This window comes from Salmo salar, chromosome ssa13 (assembly GCF_905237065.1).
Source record: "Salmo salar chromosome ssa13, Ssal_v3.1, whole genome shotgun sequence".
NCBI lineage: Eukaryota > Metazoa > Chordata > Actinopteri > Salmoniformes > Salmonidae > Salmo > Salmo salar.
Genome location: NC_059454.1, coordinates 99,921,872 through 99,934,584, shown reverse-complemented (window position 1 = coordinate 99,934,584; position 12,713 = coordinate 99,921,872). Strand labels below are relative to the sequence as shown.

Below are 12,713 nucleotides of genomic sequence, written 5' to 3'. Positions count from 1 at the left end.
CGTCCGGTGAACAGGTCAGGGTTCCATAGCTGCAGGCAGAACAGTTGGAACTGGAGCAGCAGCACGGCCAGGTGAACTGGGGACAGCAAGGAGTCATCAAGCCAGGTAGTCCTGAGGCATGGTCCTAGGGCTCAGGTCCTCCGAGAGAGAGAAAGAAAGAGAGAGCATTAGAGAGAGCATATTTAAATTCACACAGGACACCGGAAAAGACAAGAGAAATACTCCAGATATGACAGACTGACCCTAGCCCCCCGACACATAAACTACTGCAGCATAAATACTGGAGGCTGAGACAGGAAGGGTCAGGAGACACTGTGGCCCCATCCGATGAAACCCCCGGACAGGGCCAAACAGGTAGGATATAACCCCACCCACTTTGCCAAAGCACAGCCTCCACACCACTGGAGGGATATCTCCAACCACCAACATACCATCCCGGGACAAGGCCGAGTATAGCCCACAAAGATCTCTGCCACGGCACAGCCCAAGGGGGGGCGCCAACCCAGACAGGAAGACCACGTCAGTGACTCAACCCACTCAAGTGACGCACCCCTCCCAGGGACGGCATGGAAGAACACCAGTAAACCAGTGACTCAGCCCCCGTAATAGGGGTAGAGGCAGAGAATCCCAGTGGAAAGAGGGGAAACCGGCCAGGCAGAGACAGCAAGGGCGGTTCGTTACTCCAGCCTTTCCGTTCACCTTCACACCCCTGGGCCAGACTACACTTAATCATAGGACCTACTGAAGAGATATGTCTTCAGTAAAGACTTAAAGGTTGAGACTGAGTCTACGTCTCTCACATGGGTAGGCAGACTATTCCATAAAAATGGAGCTCTAGAGGAGAAAGCCCTGCCTCCAGCTGTTTGCTTAGAAATTCTAGGAACAATTAGGAGGCCCGCGTCTTGTGACCGTAGCGTTCGTGTAGGTATGTACGGCAGGACCAAATCGGAAAGATAGGTAGGAGCAAGCCCATGTAATGCTTTGTAGGTTAGCAGTAAAACCTTGAAATCATTTACAGTATTAGGCAAGACTGCCTTCTCGAGGCATGGAATAGTCTAGAATCCATGCTTCATCGAGATACGTTAGTACCACTGAAAATCAGTCTTCTCATGTAAACTTCTGTAGCGTCTGAACGGTTTGACCTAAAAACTATTATGACCCCTCTATGGAAAGATGACTCTCATGAACACGATGTTCTCCGCTTTGCCCTATGACCCCCACAAGTGTCAGGAGACACGGCTGAAGTCAGTACCGTCGATGTGCCAACTTCTGTTTGGTAGCATCTGAACCGTTCGGGCTACAAACCAATGGGACCCCACTATAGAAAGATTCTGAGCAACATGATGGTGTTCTAGTAAAGGCCAAAATCAATATTTTTTACACAAACATTTTTTTTATACCTAAATCAAATAGCTAAATGATCCATAGTATGACCATCTTAAAACAATTCCATATGTCAGCTTATCACCCCCCTCCCCCAATGTCTTAAACTTTAAAGAATTATGCAATAAGGCCCGAGGGGGTGTGGTATATGGCCAGTATACCACGGTTAACGGCTGTTCTTATGCACGACGCAACGCAAAGTGTCTGGATACAGCACTTATCCATGGTATATTAGCCATGTACCACAAACCAGTGAGGTACCTTATTGCTATTATAAACTGGTTACCAACGTAATTAGAGCAGTAAAAATATGTTTTTTTCATACCCATGGTATACGGTCTGATATACCATGGCTGTCAGCCAATCAGCATTAAGGGCTCGAACCACACAGTTTATAATCTAAAATAACTGTTTGGGCAGCACCAGTGTGGCATAATTGCAGGAATATTTCAAGTATGTTTACTAGGCGTACACACAAGGCCATTAGAGTTTTGTTTATTTTAGAAAACAAAGACATGCTAATCACCAAAGGATGTTTGTTACATTCCGAGGGAGGGATCTATGAATTAATTTAAAAATGTTATTTCCCTAAAACGGATATCAAACATAAATTAGCCATCAACACCACATACAGCTTTATTTTGTTTGGCAACAGTCATCATTGATAAGAGAAGAAATATGCTCTTTAATTTCATGATTTAAATGTCATTATACAGTACAACCACCACCCTCTGATCTTTAGGCTCTGTCCTTGGACAACCATGTATGACCGAGGTCTCCAATGAGAGGTCAGAGGTCACAGTGGTCAGAAGACATTCTCCATCTTGATCAGTTCTATTATCAACTGGATGGTCTTCTCATCTATGGGAGAGAGTAAAAGAGTAAACAACACCATTTACCACTACACAGTGAAACAACACACAGTACAATGTCATGAACACAAAAAAGAAAAACGTAGGGGGCTTAGGAAGAGACTGGAAGGATGAAGAGAAGGAAACAGAAAATGAGAGAGGGATTCAAGAGAATCAAGAGGGGGAAAAGACAGAAAAAGGGTAGAATATTACCTTCTAGATTCATCCTTGGGTTCTCCAGCTTTTTCTCCAGTAGTGAGTCTATGAGCTTCCTCAGATGTTTAAAGATCACTCCGATCCTCACTGGGGCCTGGGAGAGAGAGAGAGGAGGACAGGGAGGAACAGAGATCAGACAGAGCCATGCTTGCAACAGTATGGCTGCAGTCCAAACACAGTAATTTTAGCCCTCGCAATAGCCACTTTCCCTTGGGGGAATCCTCATCAAAACCGGATGCAGTTTGATTGCCATCTTAAGTGGAGGTCCAATTCACTAACGTTGCCCCCTCGGCCCTTGATTTAGCTTGATGGAGCGAGTGAAGAACTTTGATCACTTGTGGGGTTGGTATGACCCACAATTCAATGCAAACTGTAGTCACGTGTCAAACTCCGGTCCGCGCAAAGTGTCAAATTGAATCAACATGGCTGAATTTTAGGCATGTCTGACAAAATTATGACGCTAGCTTGCTAAAAAATATGTATAGATGACATTGATTTTAGCATTGGCAAATTGGCTTAGTCTTGTAGTGAGGACCCTATAAAAACGTAGTTAGCTTCACAAATATTTTTTGGGGATTCAGAAATGTATTGGAATAAATAAACTATAATACCAGCTAGCCAGCTATGGGCAACTGTAGCTAGCTACCTGACAGGACTGCTAGCTAGCTATGTTAGCTTACTAGGTACATTAATAGCTTTAGGTTATTTGTTTTTAAACTCAATTTGAAGATTTCCTCTAACGACGTTGCCTCTCCGATCAACACTCTTCCTCGCTTGGGCAAGGGACATTTAAAGTACACTCGGATGTAACGATGTAAAACATCATTCATTCACGGGCTGAGGGTTTAGGGCCGAGGGCTGTCTACTTTGAATTTGGATTGTAGCCTAAGACTAGTATTGGACTATAGAGGACTTACAATGGAGATTCTCTATTGAGAAGTAATTTTATTTTTAATCTGGGTCTGGGAAACTGGCTACAAGAGTTTTATTTTCTTTCTCTTTGTGTATCACCCTGTATCTACTGTAGCACTGACACACCACTCTAGTCATTCATGACACAGACATAACAATAGACATGTAATACAGCTGACCCAGATATGAACTCTGACCTGGAAGTGTATCCATCCATCCAGAGAGATGAGTCTCTCCCGGTGTTGTACGTCGATGTCCCCTCCAAACAGTAGCATGGGGAAGGGAGAGATCAGCGTTGTGTCCCGCAGGTAGATCTTAGAGTATTTTACCTGAGGGAGAGTCAAAATTAGATTTTAAAAAATGAGCAACTTAATAGTATTTTACCTAAAATTACACACAGTAAATTATTCTATTTAGGCCTACCTGGGAGTTAGAGGTTGCCCCGGCCTAGCCACACCCTTGGTTAGGATTACAAGTAGGGAGAATTTGATCCTATATCTCCAGTTAAGGGCATCTTCTACACCCAGTGAGTAATCGATTTCACCATAGAGATTACAGACGGGTAGATGAATGATCATCGATCAATATATCTCTATGGGACCAACTGACCTTCTCCTGGAAAAGCAGCCAGCCGCGTGTCTGCAGGCAGCGGTTGACGGAGGAGGGGTGGACTTGGGCCTTCCCCTGGGCTGTCTCCACAGAGCACGCCACCCGGTCCAGGACGTCCACAGAGGGAGTGTAGAGGATCCGCCCCACGCTGTCATACAGTCCTGCCGTCAGCACCGCGTTCAGGACACAGATCTGAGGCTTACCAAGGGGGGTGAGGGGAGCTTGGGGACCGCTGGGGTCAGACCGATCCCGGGAAGGTGGTCCTCGACCGGACCTGGAGGAACCAGAGAATCCAGCCTGGTCCATCATACGCATCAGCTCCTGTTTGATGTCCTGATGGAGAAGAGATCCAGGTTTAATGTCCTTACCAACCACAATAAATGTCATATGATCTCTTATAACTACTGTCACTGTGTACAGCAGTTGTACATGCTCAACAGGGTTGGGGTGAATTCAATTTCAACGGCTTCCCGAGTGGCACAGTGGTCTAAGACACTGCATCGCAGTGCTAGCTGTGCCACTAGAGATTCTGGCTTAGAGTCCAGGCTCTGTCGCAGCCGGCTGCAACCGGGAGACCCATGGGGCGGCACACAATTGTCCCAGCGTCGTCCGGGTTAGGGGAGGGTTTGGGCGGCAGGGATGTCCTTGTCCCATCGCACACTAGCGACTCCTGTGGTGGGCCGGGCGCAGGTCACCAGGTGCACAGTGTTTCCTCCGGGTTAAGTGGGCATTGTGTCAAGAAGCAGTGTGGCTTGGTTGGGTTGTGTTTCGGAGGACGCACGGTGTCTCCCGAGTCCGTACGGGAGTTGCAGCGATGAGACAAGACTAACTACCAATTGGATACCACGAAATTGGGGAGAGAAAAAGGGTAAAAAAGAATAATATATATATTTTTTTATTTCAATTCAGTCAATTCAAGAAGTAAACTGAAATTCGAAATTGACCCCAACCCTGACGCTCACTGTTAAAGCATATCAGTTGAGAGAACCATACACAAGTTAGAAAATAGAGTACCTCTATGGTGATGAGGGCGGTACGGTTCAGGAAGTGTTTCCTGCAGTAGGCCATTTCGGCTCGATATCCCTCACTGCGTATGTTCTTCCACCTGTTAGCAGAACAATACCATTAGGGAACAGAAACCAAAATGGTGGCTGAGTCATTAAAACGGCACAGGAACAATCAACTTATTCAGGGTTAGGCTATGTCTCAGTTGCTTTAGAGAGAACAGGGTCCTGGGTTTTATGTATTAGGCACAATATGGAAGAAAATGAATTGAAACAGAGGGTACTAGGTGAACTTGACCAAGAAACACATGTTTTCTTTACTGCCGCAAAACAATTTGCTGCCACATGCCCAACTGAACATGACCCTGAATTAGCTGTCTCAGATTTTGGTCATTTATACTTTTGAAAAGAGATGCACCTACCCCAGGTAAGCATTGTAGATAGTCAGGTGATCTGAGTTGGCTACAGCCAGGGCAGCTTTAGCCAGGTTAGCCTGATCCTTCTGGTTCATGGGTGTGGCAAAGGGAGACTTCTCCGAGATCGCTGCTGCTATAGTCGCCTGCAATACAATTACATTCAGTCATAATGGAAATTAGATTTATCCTTTGAAGCTGGAATCCTTAGTTGCTACATCTGTTTTTGGACTTAAAAATAAATGATATATACCCATTTATTCTTGAAGAAAATAACTTCTAAATGCCTCATGAGCTTAGTTCAACTGTCATACCCCATCAGAACCCAAAATATAAGCTTGTTTTACTCCAATATTTGTAAACAATGTAAATGTAAACAAACTGTATAGCCTGAAAACATGGTTAAAACTATAATTTTGATATGATGGATGGTCAGTCCTTGAATCCATAGAGAGTGGTTCCATTTCTCCAGGCCCATCCCTCAGCTTTTTACCAAGACACTGGCGGGGTGACTGCTTTATTCTTGTTTCAATTAAGGATTCCAGATTTAACTATGTGAGTCCCATTTCACATTGTTGATTGCTGATTTTGCAAGCAGTTAATACAATACAATGCTAATTCAGAAATGTATGACACCCCGCATGGACTGTAACTTACAATGGGGTCCAGGCAGCCCAAGATGGCACCAAAGATAAGCATCTTGCCGATCTTGACGTTGACAGGCAAGGTGGCGAGATGGTGACCCAGCGGGGTGAGGGTGTGGCCCTCCGGTATACACGCTCCGATCCTCCGGAGCAGGCACACGGCATTACTCACAGACTGGGGCTGGGGCGCATCTAGGGCTCGACACAGGAACTCCTCTGGAGAGCCATACTCACATTTCTGTAGAGGGGACAGAGACAGAACAGTGGTGGATGGGGTGGTTTACGGTGGTTGGGGTGGTTTACGGTGGTTGGGGTGGTTTATGGTGGTTGGGGTGGTTACGGTGGTTGGGGTGGTTACGGTGGTTGGGGTGGTTACGGTGGTTGGGGTGGTTTACGGTGGTTGGGGTGGTTTACGGTGGTTTATGGTGGTTGGGGTGGTTGGGGTGGTTTACGGTGGTTGGGGTGGTTTACGGTGGTTGGGGTGGTTACGGTGGTTTGGGGTGGTTACGGTGGTTTACGGTGGTTGGGGTGGTTACGGTGGTTGGGGTGGTTTACGGTGGTTACGGTGGTTGGGGTGGTTACGGTGGTTGGGGTGGTTTATGGTGGTTGAGGTGGTTACGGTGGTTTACGGTGGTTGGGGTGGTTACGGTGGTTTATGGTGGTTGGGGTGGTTACGGTGGTTTATGGTGGTTGGGGTGGTTACGGTGGTTTACGGTGGTTGGGGTGGTTTACGGTGGTTTATGGTGGTTTACGGTGGTTTACGGTGGTTGGGGTGGTTACGGTGGTTTATGGTGGTTGGGGTGGTTACGGTGGTTTACGGTGGTTGGGGTGGTTACGGTGGTTGGGGTGGTTACGGTGGTTAGAGTGGTTGGGGTGGTTAGAGTGGTTACGGTGGTTGGGGTGGTTTACGGTGGTTGGGGTGGTTTACGGTGGTTGGGGTGGTTTACGGTGGTTGGGGTGGTTACGGTGGTTGGGGTGGTTTGTGGTGGTTGGGGTGGTTTATGGTGGTTTATGGTGGTTGGGGTGGTTACGGTGGTTTATGGTGGTTGGGGTGGTTTATGGTGGTTGGGGTGGTTACGGTGGTTTATGGTGGTTGGGATGGTTACGGTGGTTTACGGTGGTTGGGGTGGTTACGGTGGTTGGGGTGGTTACGGTGGTTAGAGTGGTTACGGTGGTTAGGGTGGTTTACGGTGGTTGGGGTGGTTACGGTGGTTGGGGTGGTTTACGGTGGTTGGGGTGGTTTATGGTTGGGGTGGTTTACGGTGGTTACGGTGGTTAGGGTGGTTGGGGTGGTTTATGGTGCTTGGGGTGGTTACGGTGGTTGGGGTGGTTACGGTGGTTGGGGTGGTTACGGTGGTTAGAGTGGTTGGGGTGGTTACGGTGGTTGGGGTGGTTTACGGTGGTTGGGGTGGTTTACGGTGGTTACGGTGGTTAGGGTGGTTTACGGTGGTTACGGTGGTTGGGGTGGTTACGGTGGTTGGGGTGGTTTACGGTGGTTGGGGTGGTTTACGGTGGTTACGGTGGTTTAGGGTGGTTGGGGTGGTTACGGTGGTTGCGGTGGTTTAGGTGGTTAGGGTGGTTAGGGTGGTTGGGGTGGTTTACGGTGGTTGGGGTGGTTTACGGTGGTTTACGGTGGTTGGGGTGGTTACGGTGGTTAGAGTGGTTGGGGTGGTTACGGTGGTTGGGGTGGTTACGGTGGTTGGGGTGGTTACGGTGGTTGGGGTGGTTTACGGTGGTTGGGGTGGTTTACGGTGGTTGGGGTGGTTTACGGTGGTTGGGGTGGTTTACGGTGGTTGGGGTGGTTTACGGTGGTTGGGGTGGTTTACGGTGGTTACGGTGGTTGGGGTGGTTTACGGTGGTTAGGGTGGTTGGGGTGGTTACGGTGGCTGGGGTGGTTACGGTGGTTAGGGTGGTTGTGGTGGTTACGGCGGTTGGGGTGGTTTGTGGTGGTTAGGCTGGTTGGGGTGGTTGGGGTGGTTTGTGGTGGTTGGGGTGGTTACGGTGGTTGGGGTGGTTACGGTGGTTTATGGTGGTTGGGGTGGTTTACGGTGGTTGGGGTGGTTAGGGTGGTTTACGGTGGTTGGGGTGGTTACGGTGGTTAGGGTGGTTACGGTGGTTAGGGTGGTTTACGGTGGTTGGGGTGGTTTACGGTGGTTGGGGTGGTTTACGGTGGTTACGGTGGTTGGGGTGGTTTACGGTGGTTAGGGTGGTTGGGGTGGTTTACGGTGGTTGGGGTGGTTTACGGTGGTTACGGTGGTTGGGGTGGTTTACGGTGGTTACGGTGGTTGGGGTGGTTTACGGTGGTTAGGGTGGTTGGGGTGGTTTACGGTGGTTAGGGTGGTTGGGGTGGTTTACGGTGGTTACGGTGGTTGGGGTGGTTTACGGTGGTTACGGTGGTTGGGGTGGTTTACGGTGGTTAGGGTGGTTGGGGTGGTTACGGTGGTTGGGGTGGTTAGGGTGGTTTACGGTGGTTACGGTGGTTAGGGTGGTTTACGGTGGTTGGGGTGGTTTACGGTGGTTAGGGTGGTTGGGGTGGTTACGGTGGTTAGGGTGGTTTACGGTGGTTAGGGTGGTTTACGGTGGTTACGGTGGTTAGGGTGGTTTACGGTGGTTAGGGTGGTTGGGGTGGTTTACGGTGGTTGGGGTGGTTTACGGTGGTTAGGGTGGTTGGGGTGGTTACGGTGGTTAGGGTGGTTTACGGTGGTTAGGGTGGTTTACGGTGGTTACGGTGGTTAGGGTGGTTTACGGCGGTTGGGGTGGTTTACGGTGGTTGGGGTGGTTGGGGTGGTTACGGTGGTTGGGGTGGTTTACGGTGGTTAGGGTGGTTAGGGTGGTTTACGGTGGTTGGGGTGGTTACGGTGGTTGGGGTGGTTTACGGTGGTTGGGGTGGTTACGGTGGTCAGCCAAATCATCATTCAGGGCACGAACCAGCCAGTTTACAGTTGTCAGTGTACCATGATATGAAGACACAGCTCCTCTAGTGGAACCCTCAGTATCTCTGGTATGGAGTAATCCATGAAAGCCTGAAACCTGTTACATAGAAGAACATTCACAATCAGGCTGTAACGTCTGTAGCTGCTGACCTCAGATAAGGCAGTAGAGGTATTTGTGTCGTAGACAGCAACTTGTTCTGTGATTGAGAGGGAGGGGCTGACCTGAATTTGGGGTACAGGCGGAAGCAGAAGCCGTCCCGCACGCGTCCTGCCCTGCCTTGCCTCTGGAGGGCGCTGGCCTTGCTGACAAACGTCTCCACCAGGGAACTCATCTGGCTACTCTCATGGTACTTGTTTTCTTTGGTCTTTCCGGTATCAATAACGAACACAACATCAGGTATTGTTACTCCAGTTTCCGCTATGTTTGTGGACAGCACAATCTAAAATAGGGTAGACAGGGTAATAAAAATTATTTTTTCACTTTTGTTCATTCATAGCAATATGTATCTCAGTTCATCACTGCACTAAACAAAGAAACCCCAGTACCTTCCTAACTCCAGTAGGGGGCACTGTAAATGCAGCAGCCTGGTCCTTAGATGACAGTGTGGAGTGCAGGGCTACCAGTTTGTACCTGAACAGGGAGACATAAACCAATCTCTTTATGAAAGCTAAAACCTTTGCTACAACGAAATAGTTTCTAAATGAATTTATAAATTGCCAGCACGCAAGATGGCATTCTTCTCAGGATGACATTGTCAGTGAAGACTATAAACTCACCTGTCTTTGCCACGGAATCTCTTGTCTGTGGAGAGCAGGTCATAAAGCTGTTGGATGTGGGCCAGACCTGGGAGGAACACCAGAACAGCTCCATCCACCACTGCAAACTGAGGGGACTTATCTGGGGGAAGGGGAAGAAATATTACAGTTGGCGCAACACCAAACAATCAATCAACATCTAAATTGCCCCAACATGTGTAGTACAGCCATATCAACAACCATAAACCAAATATTAACTGGATTAACTCTCCAGTCTCCAGCTCTCTCCACGTCCTCACACTGGGCTGAATGAACCCGCAACTCTGTATTTACCCAGGTAGTCGAGCAAGTCCAGGACCAGTTCCATGTTGATTTTGTTGGGGTTCATGTACTGCAGGGCGTGGCGGGTCCGGCTGCTGAAGTGGTCCAGGTCAGGACCCAGGTCCCAGCCAGAGCCTGAGTCTTTCACTATAAACTCCTGGAGAACACACACAAAACACCATGAGTTACGTATTGGTTCCTGTTCACTGTAATGCACAACATGGATCTGAGACATTTACAGTAGTGTAGAATAGGATAGCACACAGCACAATGATTCAGCATAGTTTAGGAAATAAGGCATTTCTACAGTGTTTTCAGAGACAAGTCAGTAATCAATGAGACCCAATGCAGCAGGTAGGTACTATCACAAGGCCCCTCACTCCCAAAGATCTCACCCCTCTGTCATACCCCCTCTCACCTGGTGCTGCATGCTCTTCCCTCCTTTCTGCGTGAAGTTGATGTTGACCTCCTCCTCCTCCTCCAGGATCTTCTGGCTGTATTCAGAGTCCTTCTCCAGAACATAGCCCGTCTCCTCCACTATGTCCTCCAGATGGAACACCTGACAATAGAGGTGCAACAAAGCACTTCAGAACCACAGAAATAGAATGACACTTTTTTTAATTGCTATGGGGACACTCAAAATGGCCGACCAGTCCACCCATTATGACATGTTATTTCACCTTTCTATTCATTTTAATGATATGGTCAGAACACATCAGGACAACACCATACAGCACGATACAACAGAACATCTGAGAGTCACACTGTAACAATACTCTACTACATCGATCGCTGAAATAACATTTTATATCAGGACAACCACAAGTAGTATGATACAAATAACATCCTTTTTGGCACTTAGACATACTAGGACAGGAATATAATTCCCTTGTGACGGAAAATACAATTTAAACAGAAAATACAGTTCATATTTTCATATCTGTGAACTATAGGGAAATGAAAAGTTCTAGACATCTAACCTCGACAGGGAAAGTTCTGCCAGGGATGTTGACTATAGGACAGCGGTTGAAGTAGGCAGCGAACTTATCACAGTCGACCGTGGCGCTCATCATGACCAGGTGCAGGTTGGACCGTTTCTGGACCACGTCCTTCAGGATGGTCAGCAGGAAATCAGACTGGACGCTGCGTTCATGGACCTAGAATGGATGAGACAGACAGCATGTTTGATGGGATCAGTTTGAGCAAGGCAAGGCGCAGTATAGTTTATTTTGGTTATTTGGCATGCAAGGTAATATGTAGATTAGTAAGTCTGCCCAGTTTGGCTGCAATGTAGTTGATCTGAAACATGCACAGACTGAAGTGTGAGAGTCTGACCGAACCCTGGGCACAGTGGGCAGTGTGTAAGAGGTCAGATGTCCAGACTAGAGGTTTTCACGGATCCACCTGGACCCGAATTCCAGACGCAATCGGGACCCGAGCGGGTCCAGATCCAGAATTCTAAATAATTTCACAGGTCTGCGTCAGATCTGATATGATTGTCATGGGTCAAATAAAATAAAATTGTATTAGTCACATGTGGCAAATACAACAAGTGTAGTCCTTACAGTGAAATGCTTACTTATGAGCCCCTAACCAACAATGCATTTGAAAAAAACAAGAGTAAGAATAAGAAATAAAAGTAATAAGTAATTAAAGAGCAGCAGTGAAATAACAATGGCGAGACTATATACAGGGGGGTAATGGTACAGAGTCAATGTGCGGGGGCACCGGTTATTTGAGGTAGTATGTACATGTAGGTAGAGTTATTAAAGTGACTATGCATAGATGATAACAACAGAGTAGCAGAGGTGTAAAAAAAAAAAAAGGGGGTGGGGGCAATGCAAATAGTCTGGGTAGCCATTTGATTAGATGGTCAGCCATTTGGATAGATGGTCAGGAGTCTTATGGCTTGGGGGTAGAAGCTGTTTAGAAGCTTCTTTGACCTAGACTTGGCGCTCCAGTACCGCTTGCCGTGCGGTAGCAGAGAGAACAGTCTATGACTAGGGTGGCTGGAGTCTTTGACAACTTTTAGGGCCTTCCTCTGACACCGCCTGGTATAGAGGTCCTGGATGGCAGGAAGCTTGGCCCCAGTGATGTACTGGGCCGTACGCACTACCTTCTGTAGTGCCTTGCAGTCAGAAGCCGAGCAGTTGCCATACCAGGCAGTGATGCAACCAGTCAGGAAGCTCTCGATGGTGCAGCTGTAGAACCTTTTGAGGATCTGAAGACTCATGCCAAATCTTTTCAGTCTCCTGAGGGGGAATAGGTTTTGTTGTGCCTGCTTCACAACTGTCTTGGTGTGCTTGGACCATGTTAGTTTGTTGGTGATGTGGACACCAAGGAACTTGAAGCTCTCAACCTGCTCCACTACAGCCCGTCCTCTTTTTCCTGTAGTCCACAATCATCTCCTTCGTCTTGATCACATTTAGGGAGCGGTTGTTGTCCTGGAACCACACAGCCAGGTCTCTGACCTCCTCCCTATAGGCTGTCTCGTCGCTGTCGGTGATCAGGCCTACCACGTTGTGTCATCGGCAAACTTAATGATGGTGTTGTGTGTTGAGTCGTGCCTGGCCGTGCAGTCATGAGTGAACAGGGAGTACATGAGGGGACTGAGCACGCACCCGAGGGGCCCCCGTGTTGAGGATCAGCGTGGCGGATGTGTTGTTTCCTA

At 48.1% G+C, this 12,713-nt stretch overlaps 1 protein-coding gene across 2 annotated transcripts in view; it reads right to left on the bottom strand.

The window, feature by feature from the left end:
• Nucleotides 1–1,862: 1,862 nt before the first annotated feature.
• dhx29 (DEAH (Asp-Glu-Ala-His) box polypeptide 29) overlaps nt 1,863–12,713 on the bottom strand; it is a 30,028-nt gene continuing 19,177 nt past the window's right edge. For both annotated transcript variants that reach the window (XM_014138718.2, XM_014138717.2), the window contains exons 15-28: nt 11,023–11,199; nt 10,461–10,601; nt 10,055–10,199; nt 9,743–9,863; nt 9,512–9,596; nt 9,188–9,405; nt 8,987–9,062; nt 6,046–6,270; nt 5,398–5,534; nt 4,986–5,076; nt 3,972–4,304; nt 3,560–3,691; nt 2,448–2,544; nt 1,863–2,244 (exon numbers count right to left, since the gene is read on the bottom strand). In XM_014138718.2, coding sequence (XP_013994193.2) covers nt 2,189–2,244; nt 2,448–2,544; nt 3,560–3,691; nt 3,972–4,304; nt 4,986–5,076; nt 5,398–5,534; nt 6,046–6,270; nt 8,987–9,062; nt 9,188–9,405; nt 9,512–9,596; nt 9,743–9,863; nt 10,055–10,199; nt 10,461–10,601; nt 11,023–11,199 — 2,034 coding nt within the window. In that variant the 3' untranslated portion in view covers nt 1,863–2,188. The remainder of the gene's footprint in view (nt 2,245–2,447; nt 2,545–3,559; nt 3,692–3,971; nt 4,305–4,985; nt 5,077–5,397; nt 5,535–6,045; nt 6,271–8,986; nt 9,063–9,187; nt 9,406–9,511; nt 9,597–9,742; nt 9,864–10,054; nt 10,200–10,460; nt 10,602–11,022; nt 11,200–12,713) is intronic.